The following is a 25,094-nucleotide window of genomic DNA, read 5'->3' on the forward strand; positions in this document are numbered from 1 at the left end:
TGTTATAGATGGCTGAGAAAAGTGGCTCATGCCTGTAATCCTGCGTATAAACTCTGAAAATTAATAGTGATCCAGTGAGCTTGAGATACAAGCAGATTTGGGAGTTTAAAAAACCTCAGCCAATGGACCAGGAGTTTGGCCTAGTGGTAGTGCTTGCCTAGCATGCATGAAGACCTGGGTTCGATTCCTCCGTACCACATAGAAAAATGCCAGAAGTGGTGCTGAGGCTCAAGCGGTAGAGCTCTGGCCTTGAAAAAAGTCCAAGGACAGTGCTCACGCTCTGAGCTCAATTCCAGGACTGGCAAAAAAAAAAAAAAAACCTCAGCCAACTCTCTCAATCTGTACAGGGATCAGACAGAAGAAAAGAGGAAGAATGAACATTTTCTATAAAGACCCTTTATATTCATTCTTCCAAGATACACATATAATAATCAATAGGAAAATGAAGTTTATTTAATCATATATACAAGTCATTTCTGACAACTGAGAAAATGAAAATACTATTTACATATAACAACATGGTTTAAAAATACATACTATTTGTATTTTAATACAGGATCCAAATGATGAAATTTGATGGTAGCATTTGTATTATGTAGTTCTTTACTCTGCTATAAAGAATGAGAATGGGGGTAAGCCTTGGTATAGTATGTCAAGAGTCAAATATTAATGAATTCATATACATGGCTTTGTATCCGTAGAGGAAGATATAGATTCTTCAGCACCTGTACCAGCGTCTGAGTCCTCTACTTCAGAATCCTCAACAGTTTCCTCTTCAGAGTCAAACTCCTGACTATCCAGTGACTCAAAGTTCTTCATAGGTTCATTACTTAGCCTCTGTCAAAGAATAAACCAGACATTTATTGTGAAACCTTTAAAACAACCCCATTATCAGCATGCTAATACAGCTGACCCTCAATACTATAATAGATTGTTTTCCTCTTGCTTCTGAAATTCACTTTTAAACAGTAAATGAAAGTCTCCATCATGCTAGATTGTATCAATCAAATCAAATCAATGCTTAATCATTTATCAATTCTTTAAAACACAGAACTGATTTCAAAGGACAACTGGTCTTTCTCTAGAATACTGGAATGAGAACTTGATTTATATATAATATATATATATATAATATATATATGACACCAAGACTCCACCTTGGTACCTGATGCTTTGCTGACTGGCTGGTGCCCTACCAACTGAGCCACAAGTCCAACCTCTATTATTACTACCTTTATAAGTAGTTGTATAAACGCAGTTTATAAATATATCCTGACCAATGTCAGTCCTTCAACATTCTTCTTACCCTTCTACTCACTACCTTTACTTACTTTCCTTAATTTTGTAGATTATAAATTGGACTATTGTCTACATTTTAATCAGCTGCAGAACAATACTTCACAGTACTTAAAATTAAAATGTAAAGTTTTGTCACATCTTAAAAATATAGGCTATAATTCAACACAGAAGTTTTGATTTAAAAACTTCCCATCAGTTTTCTTTTCCAAACACAAGTCTTAAGACCTGTCTTAGGTGGTGGAGTTTGAACTCAGGGCTGAGGTGTGTTATCTCTAAGCTCCTTTGTACAATGTTATCACTTTGAGCTAAAGCACTATTTCCATTTTTTAAGTGGTTAACTGGAGATAAAGAATCTCATGAAGACTTTCTTGCCTATGGTTGGCTTGGAACTGCTATCCTCAGATTTCAGCCTCCTGAGTAGCTAGGATTACAGGCGTGAGCTACCCAACATTGCCCACCCCAATTTTAGCTACACATTAGGTAATTTTAACTACGCATTCTAATTTTTAAGTCAGATAAAGCAGCCAAATTCAATTAGAGTGCCAATGAACAGTTTTATATGTCAGTAATGTCACACACTATGAAACATAATAATCTTAACTTTTTTTAGATGCAGGCACTGTAAAGAAAATGAATCCAACTTCTATTTAAGAGCAAAAACTCAAACCTACAAAATCTGATTACAGCCCAATTGCCTACTAGATCACACTACTGCTTCAGTTTATAGGAAAACAGATGTTTCTGGATTAGGCGAACATGAAATTACCTACCTCTATTACTTCTGCCATATACTGTACGTGTTCTGCTACTTCAGCCAATTCTTTATTCTCTTTTCTTAGGCGGGCAATTTCACTGTCCTTTTGTTCAATTTCTTTATAAAGCTATGTAATAGAAATAAAATTCAGTATTTCATAGATTTACTATGCTTTAAATCAAATTATACGCCTCCAAGTGCATAACTGACAGACACATGTCGCATAAAATTAGATCTCAACATAATAGGATTTATCTTGTATGGTAATTTGGTAACAGTTGCACTTCTTGTCAAACCTTTCTTAATCTAACTATGTTATTAATACAGCAAAAGTAGAACAAGACTAGAATTTTTCTTTAAATGATACAAAAATTAATACTTAGTACATACTTTCTCATTTTCTTTAAGTGCTTCATAGAGGGCTTTCCTCCGTTTTTCTGCCACTTCTTTCCAATATTGAGAGGATGGATTTTCTGAAATAAATGTTTTACATTAATCTTAAAAAATTACTATAACCTGGAGTGATAGCATATATTCCTGTAATCCCGATATTCAGGGGGCTGAGACAGGAGAAATAATTTAAACCCAGCCTAGGAACAGCAAGATTGTCTCAAAACAAAGAAAAAAGAAAAAAAGAAGAAAAGGCAAGACATCTGTGACTCATGCCTATAATAAAAGTTTTGAAACTTTTATCCAATTAACTAGCAAAAAGCCAGCAGCGGAGCTATGGCTCAAGGGGTAGAGCACTAGCCTTGAGTGAAAAAGCTAAGGGTCCAGCTCCCCGACCCTGAGTTCAAGCCCCTGTACTGACATAAAGAAAAGAAAGAAAGAAAACTGCAGGGCTGGGAGCATGACCTAGTGGTAGAATGCTTGCCTAGCATGAACAATGGGCTCGATTCCACAGTACCACACATACAAAAAAGGCCAGAAGGGGGCTGGGAATTTGGCCTAGTAGTAGAGTGCTTGCCTAGCACACACTAAGACCGGGTTCAATTCCTTGGTACCACATACATAGAAAAAGGTGGAAATGGTATTGTAGCTCAAGTGGAGAGGTTCTAGCTTTGAGAAAGCCTAAGAACAGTGCTCAGGCCCTGAGTTCAAGCTCCAGGACTGGCAAAAAAAAAAAAAAGGAAAGAAAAGAAAATGATCCAGTCATGGCTTAATATTACCAATGCATCATTTGTTTTCTACCTGAAAAATTAGAAAGTAATGAAACATCAATAGTCAAGAATTTGTGTTTAAGCCAGGCGAAGTGGCTCATGCCTGTAATCCTAGCTACTTAGGAGCCTGAGCTCTGAGGATGGGGGTTCAAAGCCAGCCAAGGCACTAAAGAACGTGACTCTTATCTCCAATTAATCATTAGAAAACAGGAAACGGGGCTGTGGCTCAAGGGCTAGGACGGTAGCCTTGAGCTGAAGAGCTCAGGGACGGTGCCCAGGCTCAGAGTTTAAGCCCCATGACCACCACCCCCGCTCCCCTCCAAAAAAAAAGCCAGAAGTGGCCCAAGTGGTGGAGTGCACAGTGGCTCATGCCTATAATCCTACTCAGGAGGCTGAGATCTGAGGATCAAGGTACAAAGCCAGCACCCACACAAAAGGACCTGAGACACTTATTTCCAGTTAACACCTAGAAAATGGAAAGTGGGGCTTGGCTAAGGGGTACGGCTTGGCTCAAGTGTAGGGTGGTAGCCTAGCTGAAGGGACAATGCCCAGGCCCAGAGTTCAAGGCCAGTGACTCACAAAAAAAAGAAAAAAGCCAGAAGTGGCTCAAGTGGTAGAGTGCTAGCCTTGAGAAAGTTTAAGGACAGTGCTTATTCAAACCTTATGATTGGCAAAAGAAAGAAAAACAGGGCTAACGTTATGGCTCATCAGTAACAGTGCCTATCTAATTCAAACCAATAAATAAAAACCAACAAATACAGTATCTTATAGTATTCTGAGATTAAGAGGCTGGGAAAGGATTCATGTGGTACTGACAAATAACATTTATGATATTTGTCTACAGCACAATTTAAAATTGTTTTTTTTAATACCTTTAATCATAAGATCAAATGCTTCTTGAGTAACTCCTTCAATATTTTTATTTTCACTAGATTCTGGGTCAATAACAAGTTTGGAGCTGGAAGTCTTGGATGTTAACTGGTCATTCCAATGTTTCTTTTTGGATAACTCTTTAGGCAACTGTAATGGAAACAGTCATTTACTTTGATTTAGTGACAAAAGAAATAGGTAATTTTGTCATATATCAAAATAGCTTCTTTCAAAACTACACCAAAAAAATGTAGCAATGGATTAGGAATGTTATTTGGAAACACTATTTTTACATCAATTTGGTATAAGGCCCAGCTGAAATTATTTTCACTGTGTTTAAATGTTACATTTAAATTTAGCACCAGTGAAAGACAGTATTCTCAATATGCTCACCCATGATTTCTTCATTAGCAGTTCTGAACTTCCCAAATTGAAAAATTAAAACTCAGAAAAAATGAAAATACACACACATAGAACTATCTTCTTTGGGAAAGATATATTGTATTATTTTTACATTTCAACAACTTAAGATATTTTAGATTAAAAGAATGTTGACAAAGTTTTACTGAGAGGTAGTATTGCCTGTTATCCACACTGGCCCTGTAATTCATACCTCATTTTCTCTTCCAACAAGAGGTCCAACTGTAGATGGTTGAATCATCTTCAGAGTTCTTCTTGGAAAAGGACTATTCTAAAAGTCAAAATAATTCATTACCTGGTTACTATGCTTCTATGGTTTTTTTAGTTACTAAATTTCTATGTAGTTAAAACGTAGTCCTACTGTAATTTGGGAAATGGAAATCAGTAAGAACATTAACTGGCCTGCAATGTAACTTTATAATGGTAATCTAAACAAGAAATTAAGGGTATGATAAAATTTGAAGAAATTCTTAAAAATGCTTATTACCCAAATTAGACACAAACTACTCATTTCAATGTGTACTATAATCATTTTGCCAGCTAAGCATTAACTAATTAAAACACACTTTCTGGGTTCTTAATAATAGTCCCAAGTATAGGTGACAGTACAATGACTCAAAAATATTTTCCACACAAACCAGAAACTTAACACTCTACTTTTGTAAAAGGAAACATCAAAACATTTATCATGATCTCAAAAAAAGTTAATTGAGGAGTCTATTTATTTATATCAAATCATTTCTTCCCAAAGGATTTGTCTCAGACCATCTGTAAGTAGTGAATACCCCAAACTGATAGTATTCACAAAAGAAATACATTTTTAAGGACATACTGTACATAAAACCAAGTACATGTGTAACAATAACCAACCCACCTCAACCATTATTACCTGAGTGTAGAAGCAGATTTGCTTCAAGCCTATTCACTAGAAGATTGCTAAAAATGACAGCACTTAAGGCATACTAAAACATCTGAAAAATGCCCAAGCTATTGTTTTGGAAAAAACATTGCCTTCCTTTTAATATGTAAATAGCCTCTGTATATTTCCTGATCTGAAAGCTCTCTCTATTTTTACAAAAAATCATTAGTTAGACTGCCACCATGGGATAGCAAACAATGGTGAATACTCAAACAAGGTTAGCCAAGAACATGATACCATACCAGCGTGAGAAAGTTACTGATTCCTCACGACACTTCACATGACAAAGTTCAGCTTTCCCACGGTAAAATTTCTACTGCTGATTATTATCTTACTATTTAACTGAAGGACAAATGCCAACTTCTGTGAGAACAAATATTACAACATTTCAGATATAACTTAGATTATACAATTCAGACAAATTGAGGAAAACATAATTTTGGAATCTTAATCTTAGTATAAGAAACGTTAATTTATTTAAATGTTTGGTGTTAGTTATGGTTAAAAAATACAGATAAGATACTGGCATTAAAAAAAAAAAATTCCCCTGGGCCAGGAACATAGCCTAGTGGTAGAGGGCTCGACTAGCATGCATGAAGCCCTGGGTTCCATTCTTAATACCACATACACAGAAAAAGCCAGAAGTGGTGCTGTGGCTCAAGTGGCAGAGTACTAGCCTTGAGTAAGGCCACCACCCTACCCCTGGGCCTGGGCGTTGTCCCTAAGCTCAAAGAGCTCAAGGCTACTGCCCCACCCTAGAATCACAGCACCACTTCTGGTTACCTATTAGTTAAATGGAGATAAGAGTCTCCCTGACTTTAGTTCTCAGTGCTGGCTTTGAACTGGTGATCCTCAGATCTCACAGCCTCCTGAGTAGCTAGGATTACAGGCGTGAGCCACTGCATCCAGCTAAATCAAAAAAATTTAAAACAAAAACTTGTAACTACAGGCTTTCTACAGCATATTAACAGGATTATATTACATACCTTTACATTCTCCTCCATCTCCTCTTGTTTCTGCTTCATACTGGGATTCATTATCTAACTACAGAAGCACACACAAAAAAATCAGTTATTAAAAATTCCAATACAGTTTGCAACAGAAGGTAGAATCTAGATTTTATTTTTACAGTATTTAGAATCATAAACGGGATGCTACTACACAGTAGCAGTATCAAGATAGTGTCTTTGATTAAATAGAAAGTAAAAGGAGTTGAAAACAGGGCGCCAGAGAAAGCAAAGGACAGCTATCTGCATTCTAAAGAATAGCCTTCTTCAGGTATGGTGGTACACACAGTAATCCTAGCACTTGGGAGGCAGAGGCAGGAGGATTTCAATCTGGAGGATAACTTGGGCAAAACAGCAATGTCAAAGCACTGTCTCAAAAACCTGGAAAGTAGCTTAGTGGTACAGCACTAAAAACAACACCTTAACTTGGCTGTTTCAAGGAACTATAATAAACCTGAAAGTGGCATTAATGTGGTTTAGTATTCAGTCAGTTGAGAATAGGCACTTTTTTGTGTATGCTGGGGCCTGAATTGAGGGCACTGAGTGTGGTCCCTGAACTTTTTTGCTCAAGGCTAGTGCTCTACCACTTCAACCACAGTACTACTTCTGCCTTTTCTGGGGGACAGTGAGGCTGTTTTGTTAGGTGAAGATAAGTTTCATAAACTTTTTCTGTCCAAGCTGGCATTGAACAGCTCTCAAGTCTCCCAAGTAGCTGGGGATTACAGGTGCGTTAAACCACTGGCACCCAGCTTAGATACTGATTTTTATAGGGAATGTTTAACCACCAACATAACACAAAAGGACTAATAAGGGGTCTGAAGGTAAAAGGTAGAAGATAAGGACAGTAGTTAACAAAGCCACACTCAATCAAAACCGAACACCAGGAGTTTGGTCTAGAGGTAGAGTGCTTGCCTAGCATGCAAGAAAACCCGAGTTCAATTCCTCGGTACCACATACATAGAAAAAGCTGGAAGTGGTGCTGTGAATCAAGTGGTAGAGTGTTAGGAAAGCCCAAGGACTGTGCTCAGACTCTGAGTTTAAGCTTTAGGACTAGGGGCTGGGGGGGAGGGGGGACGACAAAAAAACAAAGTGAACTCTAGTGATCCTCTAATAATTTTGATTGTTGTGCTTTGACTCTCTGCAGCAATTTTCAAACTATGACCCACATTTTAGCACAATGTCCAAGTGCACACACACACACACACACACACACACAGGTACACACAAGCATACAACAAGGTTTATGAAACACAACTCGACTCCGTGTGAGGCGCTGTTTTTTTGTCCTGTACGATTTCATCAAAATCTAGTGTTTCCAAAGTACAGGTCATGTCCTACACTATGAAATTATTTATTGGGTCACGAGCAACATTTCTTGGAAAGCTGCAAATAAACAATGCCAACATGAAAGATGAGAAAATACTGCAGGGAAACTTCTTAGTTGGATGGCAGCGCCCTCAATTACCATAGGTGCTTAACAACAAAAACAAAAACAAAAAAAAGGTGGGGGGACGCAAGAATTTTTAAAAAGCAGAAAATCACTGATGAAGTTTAACCCTTCCCGTTTACCAGAACTCCAGCTAGCAACCGTGCAGCCTCATCTGGGGTTTGTTTAATCTTCTGGTTCTTTTCTAACCACTAGACATCCAGCCCTTTGCCTAGGATCTGACACCATTATTTTAGCAGGGGAAGGGACCGGGCTTGAGGAGCTAAACTTCCGGACCCCCCGCGGATCTGGAGGTTCCGCCTGCACCCCCATCCCCAGCCCCGAGCGCCCAAGCCACTAACCCGGCGGCCCAGCCCACCAACCGGGCGGCGGGCGCCTTAGGAGGACGTGCGCCACGCGACGACGTGACCACGCGACGTCGCCCGCCAGCCAATGGGAGGCGCGAACGCCAGAGCGCGCCAAAACCGACCCCGCCGGCCCGACCCTTCCCCGGGGGACCGATGGCCTCGCTCTCTCTTCCCCCGTCCAAGTGCCCGTAACCGGCTCCGCAGCCCCCTCGCCCTTCCGCCGGCCAGAGCCCCGAGCCTGTCAGAACGTGTACGTCGCTCCTGGCTGGCCGGAGGGACCGCGGACTATGAAGGGCCCGTACCGACTCTAGAGACCCCACCTCCTGCCCCCCGTCTCTTACTTACTGGATGAAAAACGCTCGGCTTCGGATGGAACGCAGGTAGCTATGGCGGCGGCCCCCGGTACGAGACCCACGGGCGACCTAATTTGGCCTCCAGAGCTTCTGGAGCGCGTCCAGAGCAAAAGCGACCCGCCCGCTCCTAGGTGACCACGTGGCGTAATGACGCAATGCGCGGGGGCGGGGCCATAGGATTTCCCGCGATTTGCCTCTTGCCTCCGCCCATATCCACCACGCCCCTCTGCGCCTGCGCAGTCGGCGTTGGTGCGTACTGCCCTTGGGCTGGAATTGCGTACAGGTGCAATTGACTGGTGGGTCTGTGTCCTCTTACCTAGACCTTCTGACCCTGACTCTCTGAACTTCCTTTTGGGATGCACAGCTAGACAAAAACCTGGCCCCGTTTGACTTACACAAGAGAAGGAAAATGTAATCGTGCCTGTAGTGCAAGGTTAATTTTGTGACCTCCTAAATCATATTAAAAAGCTTTATATTTTGGCCTTTTTTTGGTATTTTTGGTGAGATAAGACAATTCATTTTCAAATAATCTTACAAGTATTCACTGATAGCCTAAAGCGAACAAAAATAGCATGCACTGGCTTACACCTGTAATTTTAGCTACTCAGGACAGTGAGATAGTAGGTTGGATCACAGTTGGAAGTCAACCAGAGCAGGAAAGTTCTTAGAACTCATCTCCAGTGAACAACCAGGAAGCTGGAAGAGGAGGCACAGCTTAATTAGTAGAGTACTAGGCTTAAGAGGATGAAGCTAAGAGTGGTGCCCAGGCCCTGAGTTCAAGTCCTGAGTTAAAACACAAAACGACAAAAAGCACTATTCTAGGTGCTGAGAATAAATCTCCCCTTTCAATTAATAACAGTGTTTCCCTATTCAGAATTCCATTTGATGGAAGAGGATAACATTAATAACTACATTTAACCTTTAACAAAGTTGTCTTTAGTAAGTGAGGGTTGAAATGTAAGCAAATTAGAAAACTAATGATTCAGAGGAGGAAAAATAATGGAAATATTGTCATTTCTTTTAAATATCACATGTACTTTACATCTAATTGTTAGTAGAAAGCTCAGTTTTACCTACACTTACTCTTCCCTAACCCTAACCTTAGTTTGAACTAGCAAACTAACCCTAACCCTAATGACCCTGGAATGCTAAAAGCCCAGTCCTGGGCTTGAGCTTCAAAGCCTGAGCACTGTCCTTGGACTTTCTCAAGGCTAGATCTCTACCACTTGAGCCTCAGCACCACGTCTGCCTTTTTTTTTTCTATGAAAGTGGTACTGAGAAATTGAACCCGGGTCTTTGCACATACTAGGCAAGCATGCTAGGCAAGCACCCTACCACTAGGTCAAACTCCCAGCCCATACTGATACATGTTTAAAAAAATGTCTCCATTGTGCAGGTGGTTACAGAACTGAACAATTGCCAAATTTCATTCAATAGTATACATAAGGCAGAAATTTTACTCCCTATAAATTGTACCCCAATAAAGCTGGAAAATAAAGGAGCTGAGACCATGTAGAAAAGTCCCTGGGAGGACTAAAGGAGAAAATAAGGAGTTGCCTAGCTGCTGGGAGGTGGAAGAGAGGCTGCCTTGTCAGCTATCAAGTGACTGCTCCAGATAATGACACAGCAGAGAGGAAACAGGGGAAAAACTTCAAGTAGACTAGAGCCTGGGAAAAGTCAATAAAGGTATCCTTCAAGCCAATTCACTTTTAATCCTATGTTAACATTTGTATCTTTCATAAAATATTTCATGCATGCTGCTTTTACTTCTGTTAAACTCCCTGCTTTGTGAAGAACAATGTTAGTACCACATGCTGGTACCGGTTATTAATTTCTTATTTATTAGCTCTAGATACAACGGCAAGTTCCAGAGGGAATATTTCCAATGAGTTCTGTACGCATAAGCCCGCAGTAGTGACTTCCCTTCCACTGTCTTCCCTTTACCCACCATGTCTAGATCTCAGGTCTGAGGAAGGAAGAAAAGTCTTTTGAGTGTTATAGCTTAGAACTCTTAGAAATGTAATACAAGGAATGGCCACTCCACTCCTCTTTTATCTAAATACAAAGAACATCTAAGGGAAATCCAGCTACCCAGCTGAGAGCCAGTCCTTCTTGGAATAGGGGCACATGTTAGCCTGTTTGGTGCTCCATCCATAAAACTTGCTGGAAATCTTCCCTCAGGAACTTACCAACAACCCAACCTACCAGGGTACCAGAGAAAGCTGATCTCCGGGCAGGGGCTCACTAGAGTCATTTCTACTTTTTTCCCAAAGGTGGGTGCCTGGAAAGTTGCTTTCTGGAGTGACCCTCCTGCATCCTCTACTGCCAGAGCTTCAATGCAAGCACCAAAGGGAAAAATGAGTAATGTTCCAGATCCTGAGCAGGCAGAAAAGATGCATTGGAAGCTGAGAGGCAATAGATGGATAACCTGATACAGGTATCCCTGTATAGGTCAGCCAAGTACAGGTGTTACTACCCAGCTTCAGATCTGAACTCTGAAACTTATACATTTTGTTGTTCTCTCAGGTACTGGGGTCTGAACGAGGGGCCTGGGCTCTGTCCTTGAAGTTTTTTGTTCCAGGCTTACACTCTACCTTTGTGCCATAGCTACAGTTCTGGCTTTTGGGGAGATTACTTGGAGGTAAAAGTCTCATAGCCTAGGCTGGCTTTGAACCACCATCCTCAGATCTCAGCCTTTGGATCACAGACATGAGCCACTGGCTCCCATACTGTTATTATCAGGCCAATGTGTTCTCATTTTCACCTTTTTTTTCCCTCTAAACTGAAAAGGAACAGAATAGTACAAAGAGTTCAAGAAATACATAAATCCCTTTTAAACATATGACAATGTGTTCATCCTAACTTAAAGAGAATTTTCTAGGGATGTTACTCAGTGGTAGAGCACTTACTAAACCTGGGCTATGAGTTCAACATCCAGCACCACAAGACAACAGAAAAAAAGGTAAGTCAAAAACAATATCGAGGGGCCGGGAGTTTGGCCTAGTGGTACAGTGCTTGCCTCGCATGCACGAAGACCCGGGTTCAATTCCTCGGCACCACATACATAGAAAAAAGCCAGAAGTGGTGCTATGGCTCAAATGGTAGAGCCCTAGCCTTGAGAAAATCCAGGGACAGTGCTCAGGCCCTGAGCTCATGCCCAGGACTAGCAAAAAATAAATAAATAAATAAACCCAAAACATAATATCAAGAGGTGTTTTCTCACTTATTAAATTGATTTTTTTAAAAAAAAAACAAAATACCTTAGGTTGCCTTCCCAAATTTCAGTTACCTGAAAACTAGCATGGAAGCAATAATGACAATGTCACCAGTAGCTCTGAAAATTAAAGTAATATGTAACACTCTAAGCACTGTATCTGAAACATGGCATTCAAAAAAAGTGACCAAGGGGCCGGGAGTTTGGCCTAGTGGTAGAGTGCTTGCCTAGCATGCACAAAGACCCGGGTTCGATTCCTTGGTACCACATACATAGAAAAAAGCCGGAAGTGCTGCTGAGGCTAAAGTGGTAGAGCTCTAGCCTTGAGCAAAAGAAGCTCAGGGACAGTGCTTAGACCCTGAGTTCAAGTTCCAGGACTGGCAAAAAAGAAAAAAAGCAATTTCAGGCTCAGATTTTAAAACCCTGTGAAGTAGATTGATGGGCATAATCCTTAGGCAGACTTGTGATATCTAGAATCCTAAGTTTTCTAGTCATTTCGTCACAGAAAAGGTGGGTATGTAGAAACATAGTTGCATGGTTTCCCTCAGTTGTGGTACCTAGACTATGCCTGTAAATTTACAAGTGAACACACTGTATGAAAAAAAAAACAAAAAACCCCAACACTCTGAGACATGATAAATTATGCAGGTCTCTAGGCATTCACAGAGTGAGACCAATAGAGGATATTCTTAGGAGAAGATCACAAAGGTGCAATAGCTGTCTGCATGTGATCATATAAAATATTTACTGACATGAACTTCAAGAAATGAAACAAGAGAGTTTATTTTCTTTGTTGCTGTTTTTGTTTTTGTTTATTTGTTTTATTTTTGTCTTCTTGGTTAGTTTATCTGTCCCTGGGAGCGTAAGGGGGTACCCAGAAATGGAGGGACATAGGGCGAACAATTGCAGCAGTGATACTCACTAGACCGGATGTTGAAGATGAACTGCGTAACTTGTAGGTGGGGACAGGACAGAAAAGCAGAGAGAGCAAGGGAGGGGATGACATTGTTCAATAAGAAAAGTACTCTATCTGATTTATGTAACTGTAACCTCTCTGTGCATCACCTTTACAATAACAATAAAAAAATAAATTAAGGCTGGGAGCATAGCCTAGTGGTAGAGAGTTCGCCTCGCATGTACAAAGCCCTGGGTTCAATTCCTTGGTACCACATACATAGAAAAAGCTAGAAGTGGTGATGCAGCTCAAGTGGCAGAGTGCTAGCCTTAAGCAAAATGTTTCCAAGGACATTGCCCAGGCCCTGAGTTCAATCTCCATAACTGGCATAAATAAATAAATAAATAGATAGATAAATAAACAAATAAATAAATAACAAAACAACAGCAACAAAAAAACCCTCCCATTCTGGTCAAGGATGGCTCACGCCTGTAATCCTAGCTATTCCGAAAGCTGAGATATGAAAATCACGGTTCAAAGTCAGCCTGGTCCTTGAGACTCATCTCCAATCAACCACTAGAAAACCGGAAGTGGTGCTGTGGTTCAAGGGGTAAGGTGATAGCCTTGAGTTGAAGAGCTCAGAGACAATACCCAGGTCCAGGGATAGGGCAGTAGCCTTGAGCTGAAGATTTTATGGACAGGCCCAGAGTCCAGGCCCCATAACCAACAAAAAACAAAACAAAACAACCTCCTCTCCCCACAAAAAAAGGTTTGTCTTAGGCCTAAGGTAGGCAGAGATCAGGGGTCAGTCACACCCACCACCTGCTGCTTTCCTGACACTTTCCCAGGCAATTTTCTCTCTCCTATGGCCACTAGATTCTTTCGTGTGGCAAGGCACTGATGGCTTTGCTTAGCTTCCACCACTACTATGCAATGAAACTTCCTCTGCATTCATGAATGCAAAGGATGGTGGAAACTGAGGCCCACTTGATACAAGCTAGCTGCCATTGGACCTGAGAGGTTCACCAGTCTTCTGTATTTGGCCTGTGCCAACCTTTGTAATATCCTACATAAGAATACTTTATTCATTGGGAAATCCTTAAACTGCCTTTCCTCAGTCAAATTGAAATGTATGTATGTGTGTATACATATCAACTGATGAGTGAGAATATCAACCCATTGTATATTGGTGGTATATGTCATTCAACAGACCTGTCGGAAGTATCTCAATCTTTGCACAATAGTGCTTGTGCTATTTACATGCTTTTTAGTATGTTTTACCTCCTTTGTAAAAATGTCAGGTCTTGAACTTTAAGAAAGATCAAAGTTGGTCATCTTTATATTTTGATGCTCAACAGATTTCAGTATGTTAATTATGAAGAATTATGAATGAAAAAGTATCTCCAAAACACTGAAGGAAAAAGAAAATCTCTAACTTCATGAATATTCATCCAGAGTTCCCAAGTTGCAGTAAATACCAGACCAAGAGTCTTAGTCCTGAAATAGGGCATTTAGATTCAGTTTCAGAATGGTAATGACTATATCCACAATAATTTGCCAAGCTTGGGCACTGGTGGCTCGTGCCCTTAATCGTAGCTACTCAGAAGGCTGAGATCTGAGGATCATGGTTCAAAGCCAGCTGGGGAAAGAAATTCCATGAGATTCTTTTATTTTATTATTAAAGAATTTATTAACATTGATTTTTACATCATATTTCAAATGTCATGCTTAACAAGTATTCAAGAAGGGAATCTCTATATACAATCACTGGCACTGAGATTTTAGAACATAATTAAAATTAAGTTGAGGGTTTATATGTCATTAGTACATACCCATGAGATTCTTTATCTCCAATTAACTACCAGAAAACTGCAAGAGACTCAAAGTGGTTGAGTGCTAGCCGTAAGCAAAAGAGCTCAGGAACAGCACCTTGGCCCTGAGTTTGAGTCTCATGACCAAGAAAATGATAATATGATATATTAAGATAATACTTGTATCTGTATAATATTATAATGCTATAATAATATAATATATAACAATATATTATTATATATTAGTATTATTTACCAAGAAATTGTCAGTCCTTGTAGTTCCCTGAAGAATTTTCCCCTGCCCACTAGGTGGCAATATTATCTAAGCTAATTATATGGCAAAACCATCTAAGCATGACATCTTAAAGATTTGTAAGAATTTTAAGCATTTTAAAAATTAAGCATTAATTAGCATTGGTCAAAAGTCAAGTATTCTATATTGAAAAGAAACAATTACTTTATCAATAAAAGTTGCTATTGGATGCGGTAAATTGGGGGGTCACGGGGTGGGGGGCAGGCAGGATAAAGTCAGAGTAGAAAGGTAAATTTGTGTAGTTAGCAAAGTAAAGAGATCTAGACCCTCATGTTTGCTCATGTCTGTAAACCAAATTACTTTGGAAGCTGAGATTTGAGGATCACAATTCAAAGCCAGCCTAGACAGGAAAGTTCACTAGACTCTTCCAGTTAACCACCAGAAAACCTGAACTGGAGCTGTGGCTCAAAGTGGTAGAGCACTAGCCTTAGTACAAAACTTAGGAACAGTGCCCAGGCCCTGTGTTCAAGCCTCATGACCCCAAAAAAGAAATCTGGCAGTGAAGGGAAGGCCAAGATGACAAGTGTGTGAGCATGTTTATATGCTGCTGGAAAGGAGCCAGTAGATAGGAAAAGGCTGAAGCCTGGACTATATATCATAACTTGTCAAGCTTAGCTGGCAAATTCCGCTTTTGTAAAAATGTTTAACCTGTTTGACAACCACCTGCGTGTGATTTCCGTTCTTGTGGTTATTGACCGAGGGCATCATACAGTGACAATCATCTGTGTGTGACCAAGACCACCTTTCCGTGGTATTTAAAAACTCAATCCTGTTAGCTGGGTGCAGTGGCTCATGCCTGTAATCCTAGCTAGTCAGGAGGCTGAGATCTGAGGATCAAGATTCAAAGCCAGCCCGGGAACAAAAGGACCTCAGACTCTTATCTCCAATTAACCTCTAAAAAATGGGAAGTAGAAGCGGGACTTGGCTCAAGGGTAGGGCGGTAGACTTGAGCTGAAGAGCTCAGGGACAGAGCCCTGCCCGGATTCAAGCCCCATGATTTGGGGCTGTTCTCCATTAGCCCAAAAGTGGAGAGCAGTGTCTGAGCAGCAATTAAAATGACTCCTAGCTCTATTCACTGATTGCTGGTGACTTTATTGCAGTGGTTTTGAGTCCAACCTAAATGTCTTGGATATCAAAACAATAAAGAAAACATTTTTTTGATGTAATGGGAGAGAGTGTAAGCCACTCTCTTCCCTAGGCAAGAGTTCTGTAAGGGATTCTCTCAGAATAAAACCACCCCACCTCCCTTAACTGGATTCCTTAACTCAGGGCAAGTAGGATTAGCTTCCGGCAAACACAACCAAAGAATATTTTGTCTTGAAAGCATAGTTGGGAACTATTTTCCTCAGAAAAGTTCAATGGACTTACGAAGAACAAATTGCTCAGTAATCGCTTTTAAGCACCACTGAAGTGATTTGCAATCAGGACTATGAGACAGGGTGAAAACGAAACTACACTGTTAAGGTTCCAGTGGCAAAACACTTCCTGAATCCAGCAGCCTTCAAAACCAAGAGAGAGGTCCTTTCATTTAGCCTCATCCTATATGGCCTTATGTATCTAGGTTTTGCCCTATTGTAAACCTCAAAACCAAAGAGAACTGGGAAGCCTGGCCAGTGAGTCTTCTTTGACAGGAAAGAACTGAAGAAAGCAGAAGCAAGAAGCAAAAAGAGTGAATTGGTTTCAAAGTTATTGTTCTTGTAAAGGTGAAAGCAGAGATTTTTTGTTGTTGCACCTGCTGGATATAGCCTGTTTGTGGACTTAGCTCTCTCTCTTTCTCTCCCCTGACTCTCACTCTGCCCCTCCTTGTGTACCTCCCCTCTTGTATTACTCAGGAAAAAAAAAAAAAAGGTCAAACAACTTGGCTTTGGCTGGGTGGTGTTTAACTTAAGCTTAAGTGACTATTTTCGTTTGGTCTTTTGGGGCCTCGTGTAGGACCTCTGTCTAAATCAATAGTCTGCTCTATAATTAATAACCACAAGTTCCTCTTACTAAAACATAATATGACTTCCATGGGGGGAGGGAAAGCAAATTGTTGCTCTGAATCAGGATTTGGAAGCTTCTTTCTCCAAAGGACCAGAGAGTAAATATTTCAGTCTTTCTGTATTTCATACACTGTTCTTTGGTTTGTTATAACCCTCTAGAAATGTATTAAAAAACCATTCTTAGATTTCAGGCAGTACAAAACCAGGCCTCCAGTAGGAACTGGCCTGAGGGCTATATTTTGCTGACCTTTACAATGGAGGAAAACTTGTTGTTGTTGTTGTTGTTGTTGTTGTTATGTTGCAGTCTTTTGTGCTTTTATTTGTTGTCGTTTTGGTGGTAAATGAGTTTTGAGCTCAGAGCCCCATACTTGCTAGGCAGGTACTCTTCCAGTTGAGCCACAGACAGCTGCTTTTGTTCGTTTTTCGGAACAGGAGATCATGGTTATGTCTTGGCAGGTTGTGGGCCTCCAATTCATTCTTCCTGATTGGCTGGGATAACAGGCATGCATCACTACCCTTAGCTTTGATTGGTTTCGATGAGGAAGTCTTGTGAACTTTTTGCTGTTGCTGGTCTTGAACTCTGATCCTTAATATCTCTGCCTCCTGAGTAGCTAGAATTACAGGTGTGAGCCACCATGCCTAGCCTACTAAGGGTTAATGAAGAAAAAAATGGAACCAAATGATAGAGTAAAACCATTGGATGAATTAAGTGTCTAGAGCTAGATAAGATTCATCGCTAGGATTCAGAATGAACTGCTACATGTGGTCTGAGTGATTACTTTGGAAAAATCAAAGACACATGAATAGAAATTAAATGTGTGTGTTACAGGAGTAGAAGGTGGGTATCTGAAGGGTTTTTGTTGTTTTTATGCTTTTGTAAAAGACAGTTAAATTTTCACAGTAGGGACTAGTAAACTTCAAATCAACTATTGGTAAAATTGGAAACAAATGTAGAATGAGAGAAGCTACCATATGTGTTCTGCAAACAAGCCCTTCCTAATCAATATCTTTTAAAAGGGAAGTGGCATGGAGAGGAGAGCACAGTTGGTGAATCTGTGCAACATAACAGAAGTAATGTCAGCGAGACCCTCAGGTTAACCAAATGAGAGATGATACCGTGGTTTGAACAATCCTGTGTTGATTGGATGTGTGTTCTCAATTTTACCAATAGTTGATTTCAATCTTATTAGTCCCACGTTGAGAATTTAAATGTCTTTTTTTTTTTGCCAGTCCTGAGGCTTGAACTCAGGTCCTGAGCACTGTTCTTGGGCTTTCTCAAGGCTAGAGCTCTAGCACTTGAGCTACCGCACCACTTCCAGCTTTTTCTATGTATGTGGTACCAAGGAATTAAACCCAGGTCTTTGTGCATGCAAAACAAGCAGTCTACCTCTAGGCTAACCTCCCAGCTCCAATGTCTCCTCTTTTTATGTTTTGCTGTTCTTGGGACTTGAATTCTGACCTGGGTGCTATCACTGTACTTTTTTGTCTCCTCTTTTTTGAAAAACAAAAAAACCAAAAACTTATCGTTTCTCCCCCATACACTTGACTTCTACTTATGTGTCCTTGATTTCTCAAAGTAGTTTCAGTAATTCAGAACACATGGAGCAGTTCCCTCATGATCATACATCATAGTCAACATATGCAGGAGCATCTGGGCCTGCCACAAGCTCTGCCTCTCCCTGTGCTGTTCAGTGACTAGGAGCAATTTACATGTTGGCACTGAAGTGCTTATTCAGTTTACAGATTATTCCCAACTAGGAAGGGTAGTGACACAGTAACACAGTAACATTACCAGTCGCCATTACCTATCACCCCAGGCTGGGATCCTGACCTCAAACCAACTGTCAGACATTTTGACTAGAGAAGAAGCATTTAGATTACAAATATATCTTTGTTCACCATAATAGGAAGGAGTGACAGCCTTGATAACAACTCAGAAAACACAACAAAACAAAACAAAAAACTTAGAGACTTTGGTTAGTTATACATTAAGATTAGTTATATATTAAGATTGCCACCATAGCAAAATGCAAAATATATTTCCTTATATATTAAGAAATACATACACACCACATGTACATGTACATATATACAAAATATCACCAAGGTGTTGAACTATTGAAAATGTAATGAAACTTACAAATGTGATGCCAAATTATGATCCATGATTTATATACATATATATACATATGATTATAAAGATAATGTACAAGGCTGGGAAGGTGGCTTAGGGTAGAGTGCTTTCCTAGTATTCATGAAGCCCTGGGTTGGATTCCTTGGTACCACATATACAGAAAAAAACAGAAGTGGTGCTGTGGCTCAAGTGATAGAATGTTAGTTTTGACAAAACTCAAGCACAGTACTCAGGTTTTGAGTTCAAGCCCCAGGACTGTCCCCCTCCAAAAAAATCTCTTTGGTGTCACAGTGTATGAGTGCTTACAGTCTTGTACAATTTATAATGTCATGGTGCATTTTAGATCTACTTTCCACATGAGAGAAAATGTGCCATTTGTCTCTGAACTTGGCCATGATGTGTCTATGTGAGTGAAATCCACTTTAACAGAAGGATATCTAAGTCATTCCTTCCTTTATTTTTTACATAATTTGGTTTTATTGTTACCAGAACCTTCCTCTGTCAGAACATTTACCCAGCTCCAAGAGACATCCGTCTGAGCTAGTTTATGTCTCTCAGACTTTCTCAAGCCTAATAATTGCTAGTTAAATGGCCAATAATGTTTAAGGAATGTCTACTGAAACAAGACTGAGAGGATTTTCCCCTCCTATATCCCCTCATGAAAAAAATTGCACCAAGAAGAGCCAGACTTTTGTCCTGACTCCTTCTGTTTTCTGCCTTTTCTGATGTTCAGTTTCATGAATCAACAAAAACTGGCAGAGCAGAAGGAAGGAGTCTGTGATCTGATGGTCTTGTTCAACAACTGAATGATTCATAGCCCTACTTCCAACTTCCATTTCTTTCTTCAAGCTTATCCTATGATTAATCTTGCTTAGCAGAGTATTCCTCTCCAAAGCTTTTAACCATTTGACTTTGTAGACACTTTTTTCACTTTGAGAAAACAATAGCTGATTTTTTAGTTGAAGTCTTCCTAGCAGAGATGCTTCCTGGCTACAGATTATAGATGTATTGGCAGAGAATTCCAGAACACAAAATGGCAAAGCAAAAAAAAAAAAAGATTCAGAAAGGAGCTTCTCAAGGTCACACTTGCAGATTATACTTCTTTTTCCTTATAGATGCTTAAGCTTCCATTTGTGGTTGGCAATTACTATTGCTGTAATCTTTTTAGTAATTTCTTAGGAACTTACAGAATTTCTCAAATGAACATAGTCTTCTCTCTTCAAGCTTTTCTCCACTTTCTTATTCTCATATTCTCTAGCTTCCATTTCTGTGTTGCTGCTACAGATGTTTGAATTTCAGAATCTTTCCCTTCAGGTTCCCTGGGAATCTGAGTCTAATCTCACTCTCATGTTTTGTTTTTTGTTTTGTTTTCATTTTGGTGATGATGCTAGGGATCACTCCAGTATTTTATACATATGGAGCACTCTACTACTGAGCTGTATCTGCAGCCTTCACCTTTTCTTGCAAAAATAAATTCATCCACAGTGTTCTCACCAGCCCACACAGCCCTTAGAGGACTTCTCTGCCAGGGCTTCTCTGCATCCTCAGTTCCTCTTCAGTTTAGTTTCAATTATGCAACAGATCCCAGGAGAATCATCACCCTCCAGCTCCCACCAAGCTGGTTTCCTCTGGGGCTACCTAATGTCCTAAAGGAGCAGTAACATGTGCCCTGGGTTGCACAAGCTGTCTATCCATACCTGCATCTGCTGCATATTTGGCAACCTGGTTTCCATCCCCACAGCCACACTGAAACTGCTCTCCAAAAGACCTCTGAAGAACAATGACCTCTTTTTAGCTAACTCTATTCTCTTCTGATTTCTCATTCTTTCCACATCTCTACAGCATTAAAAAAAAAATTTCTACCTCATATGCTCTCTTCCTTGGCTCCCATCCTGTTTTCTAAGAGTTCTCTCTCTCCCTCCCTCCCTTTGCTCTTCTTGCCATCCCTTTATTGCACATTTCCCTGGCTCCCTGTTTTCTCTTTCATTCTTTCACCCCAAGGTCACGCCATCTTCCCAACAGTGCTTAAAGGGGGAAAAAAAGCCTGCACAATATTCTCTTAAGCTCCAGTCTCTCTGCCAACAGGCTTCTATTTGACACATTTACTGGCACTTCAGTCTGCATGAATCTTTTCACACTGGTTTCCCCTCCCATCTCCATGCTCTGGTCACAGAATGGTCCTTTTCTTTTTTCTTTCTTTGCTAGTCCTGAGATTTGGACTCAGGGCACTGTCCCTGAGCTTTTGGGCCACAGCACCTCTTCCAGCTTTTTCTGTTTATGTGGCATTGAGGAATCGAACCCAGTGGGAGGCAAGCACTTTCTGCAACTAAGCCACATTCCCAGCCCAGGACAGTCATTTTCATATAATTATTGTGTTTGTTTTCTCCAGCAGCTGTACTCCAGACAGGGAAAGCTAAAACTACAGAAGCTGATTTCTCCACAGCTCCAGGACTAGCAGTCTTAGATCCCAAGTGGAAACTGTTCAGGGTTTTTTCAGAAGCCTCTCTTCACGTCTTGTAGATGGCCATCATCTCCACTTGTCCTCACGGTCTCTCTATGGGGATATCCCATAGAGGGTGCATAGCATCTGTCTAAATCTAGGAACACTGGATAGGTGAGTGACACAGGAATTTTCCTACTAGAGGAATTTTGCCAGTTATGGGGCTTGAACTCAGGACCTGGGTGCTGTCCCTGAGCTCTTTAACTCTACCATTTAGAGCTACAGTGCCACTTCTGGTTTTCTGGTAGTTAACTGGAGATAAGAGTCTTACACACTTGGGCCAGGAGTTTGGCCTAGTGGTAGAGTGCTTACCTATCATACACGAAGACCCATGTTTGATTCCTCAGTACCACATACGTAGAAAAAAGCCAGAAGTGGTGCTGAGGCTCAAGTGGTAGAACTCTATCCTTGAGAAAGTTCAAGGACAGTGCTCAGGCCCTGAGCTCAAATCCAGGATTGGAAAAAAAAAAAAAGTCTCACACTTTTCTGCCCTGATTGGCTTCAAATCATGATCCTCAGATGTCAGCCTCCTGAATAGCTAAGATTGTAGGTGTAAGCTATCAGTACCTGGTTCTTTTAGTATTTTAATCAAAGCAATTGATATTCACTTTAAATTATAATTGTGGGGGCTTGGGAGTTTGATCTAGTCGTAGAGTGCTTGCCTAGCATGTATGAAGACCAGGGTTCAATTCCTCAGTACACATGTTGAGAAAACCCAAGTATAGTGCTTAGGCCTTGAGTTCAAGCCCCAGGACTGGCAAAAAAAAAATTATAACAATGGTAATAATAACAAGAAACAATGGTCTTCTATTCTACCTCCAGCTCATTTCCTAGATTCAACCTTCATATATAGTTAATAATTCAAATGGAGTCAAAGTCTACACTGCCAAAAATCCACACCCCTTCCCCCCACTTCTGTTTGCAGGTCACTCAGGTCCTCTCCCTGGATTGTAACCAATGTGATTAGTCACTTGCGTATTTTGATCCCAACAATAATCTGTACCCATAAAATGGCTATTCTTGTTGCCACAGATGACAGACTGCCACTGTAGACACTTTAAAAATTTTTACTCAATAAACATTTCCTAAGCATTTTGTTATCACTTTGAATTCTTCATATGTTCATTTCTTCACTATCCTTCACAACAGCCTTCCAAGTGGGAGGATTAATCATGTCTTTTAACAAGGAGCAAATTAAGGCAAAAAGCCAAGAATGAGCCAACCCCAGTTTAAAGGGAAGGGGAGAAAAGAAGATGTTTGAGTACCAAGACATGTGAAAGGGTATCAATGTATGTGAATTAATGCACCTTCTATCTGGCAAATATCATGTAACCCTTTTACTAATTACAATAAAAAAAATAAAAAAAAGATGTTTGAGAGGGGTATCAATGTGCATGAAGTAATGTACCCACTACCTGATGAATATACATTACCCTGACAAAATAAAGTCAGGCAAATCAAACCACAAGATCACTTCTTTCTTTATGGTAACATGCAAGGTTGAACTGAGGGCCTCATGCTTTCTTGGCTTATTTGATCATGGCTGACACCATGATTGTTCTCTATCAGAACATAAAGTTTTGCAACTTTATTTTTATTGTTGTTTTGTGTTGGTCCTGGGGCTTGAACACAGGACCTAGGCACTATCCTTGAAGTTTTTTGCATAAGACCAGTGCTCTCCCACTTAAGCCACAGCTCCACTTCTAGTTTTTTCGGTGCTTGATTAGGGGTGAGTCAGTCTTACAGGCATTTCTGCCTGTGCTGGCTTTGAAGGCAGTCCTCAGATCACAGCTTTCTGAATAGCTAGGATTGCAGGTATGAGCTGCCAGTGCTTGGCTTAGTCCCCCCTCCCTTCTTTTTTTCCCCATGGGTTATGGGTCTTGTTCAAGGCTACTGCTCTACTACTTTGAGACACAGCTCTACTTCCAATTTTTAGGTCATTAATTGGAGATAAAAGTCTCAGTACCTTTTTGAGAAACCCAGATTGGCTTTAAATTGGAACTCAGTCTCCTGAGTAACTGGGATTACAGGCATGAGCCAGTATGACCGAAATATAGAAACTGAAAAAAAATTTAAACATGTTTATAGCAGAAATAATCTAAATATCTATTGACTGATAAGTAAACAATATCCAATAACGAAATATTAGTGAATAAAAAGTAACTGCATGTTACATCCATGTTATAATATGGATGGATCTTGAAAACACGCTAAGAAGCTAATAACAAAAAATACACTGATTTAATGAATATGATATTCCAGAAAAGGCAAACGTGTAGAAACAATATAAATTAGGGGTTGCCGAGGGCTGAGAAAGCAGAAGAGGAGTAAACTACTAAATGGATTCCTGGGTTTCTTCTTAGGGTGATGATAAGGCTACACAACCCTGCTTAAAAGCCTTTAGAATGCATTCTTCAAATAGGTTAATGGTATGCTATATAAGTATTTTAAGAAAGTTGTTTAAATTCATGATTAAATGCTCAAAACGTTGTGAAATCATCTGCTCCCTCCGTGAACTTTCTATAGAGTTGTCATGGGACTGTGAAATCAGCCAAGCACCAACTACCATTACAAGGTTTACCTTTTCAAGATTAGGAGAAGGTGTCCAACCTTGGTGTTGGACAATGTATATTGAGGAGTGAGTCCCATAATTTCTTTGGCTCCTGGAATTTCTTTTAAATGTTATTACAGCGAATACATTTTCATTTCACGAAATAGAACACAGCTGGGGAACCGAGGCTTCCACAATTTCATCACAGACGGCAGCCAGTTTAAAGGAGTACTGGTTTAGCTAACGAGAGTCATTGACCTTTGCGGATTACATAACTTTTCTTTTTATCTGCACACGAGAGCTCTGAAAACGGTAGGTCTCCAACGCTCTTTTCGGTGTCAAGGCCGATTTGTGCTTCAGCGGCCAACGTCCTAGAGGACGTCACGTTTTGAGGACAAGCTTCCCCCAAGAGGGACAGGATGTAGGTCGGCAGTCCTCGGAGATGTGTACAGAAATGGTGGTGTGGCTGTAGGAGGGGAAGAACGGACCCCAACCAGGTCCGGCTGTTCCCCTCCCGAGCCCGGGCCGCGCCACGCCTACAGGGCGGCTTTGACCTAGTTTGACAAGCCGGAGGACCAAAGGTGCCGGGCAGCGCACGTGGCGGGGAGAGACCCGGGCCACGCAGGGTGGGGGCGGGGGACAGGGAACTTTTCCGCTGCATCCAGCTTTCTAACTTCCAAATACTGGAAATGAACTTTCGGCTGCTGGTGGCAAGGTTCAAATGGAGCAGATCCCCACAAGGACGGCCAGCGACGGAAACGAAACGAAGCAAGAATCTGCTCCTAGCCTTCCAAAGCGTTCCCTTTTACTTTTTCACTCCGCCCCCTTCCCACACCCACTCTCAGTCCCCATTCGGACCCGACTTTGCCCCGCCGAGATCTGCGACTCGGATCTCCCGGTTGAGCAACCACTCCGTGCCCAGCCCTGGTCTAAATGGCTAGGAGGCACAGGTAGAGCGACTTCATCCGGGTACTTCCTCGGCAGGACAGAAAGGCGGGCTTTTATGACGTAAGCGGAGGGCGGGGCGAAGCGCCAACTCCCCAGAGTGGGACCTCGTGACGGAAAGGCAGAGGGCGTGTCCTAGAAACCTTTTGCCCCGCCCCTTGAAAATTCCATTT

At 40.8% G+C, this 25,094-nt stretch overlaps 1 protein-coding gene across 5 annotated transcripts; it reads right to left on the bottom strand.

Annotated features, from left to right (window-relative positions):
• Window positions 1-433: 433 nt before the first annotated feature.
• Gmnn (geminin DNA replication inhibitor) lies at window positions 434-24,920 on the bottom strand. Of its 5 annotated transcripts, none has more exons than XM_090356296.1 (7): window positions 24,007-24,920; window positions 6,409-6,466; window positions 4,697-4,774; window positions 4,086-4,233; window positions 2,444-2,526; window positions 2,070-2,180; window positions 434-837 (listed from the first exon to the last, which is right to left on the bottom strand). In XM_090356296.1, the coding sequence occupies exons 2-7, from the start codon at window positions 6,457-6,459 to the stop codon at window positions 676-678; spliced, it is 633 nt and encodes a 210-aa protein (XP_090212422.1). In that variant the 5' UTR covers window positions 6,460-6,466; window positions 24,007-24,920; the 3' UTR covers window positions 434-675. The 5 variants fall into 5 exon arrangements, with proteins under 5 accessions (XP_090212422.1, XP_090212419.1, XP_090212421.1 ...); XM_090356293.1 differs by lacking the exon at window positions 24,007-24,920 and adding an exon at window positions 8,569-8,709; XM_090356295.1 differs by lacking the exon at window positions 24,007-24,920 and adding an exon at window positions 8,218-8,247.
• Between the last annotated feature and the right edge of the window lie 174 nt (window positions 24,921-25,094).

Source organism: Megascapheus bottae, chromosome 22 (genome assembly GCF_031878675.1).
Source record: "Megascapheus bottae isolate mThoBot1 chromosome 22, mThoBot2.hap1, whole genome shotgun sequence".
In the NCBI taxonomy this organism is placed as follows: domain Eukaryota; kingdom Metazoa; phylum Chordata; class Mammalia; order Rodentia; family Geomyidae; genus Megascapheus; species Megascapheus bottae.

Bases quoted from the DNA above. Each gene is read 5' to 3' on its own strand.
- Gmnn (XM_090356296.1), bottom strand. From the start codon at position 6,459: ATGAATCCCAGTATGAAGCAGAAACAAGAGGAGATGGAGGAGAATGTA. The intron at 4,775-6,408 runs GTATGTAATATA...TTTGACTTTTAG, and splicing joins AGATGGAGGAGAATGTAAAG to AATAGTCCTTTTCCAAGAAG. The intron at 838-2,069 runs GTAGGTAATTTC...ATTCTTTGACAG, and splicing joins ATATGGCAGAAGTAATAGAG to AGGCTAAGTAATGAACCTAT.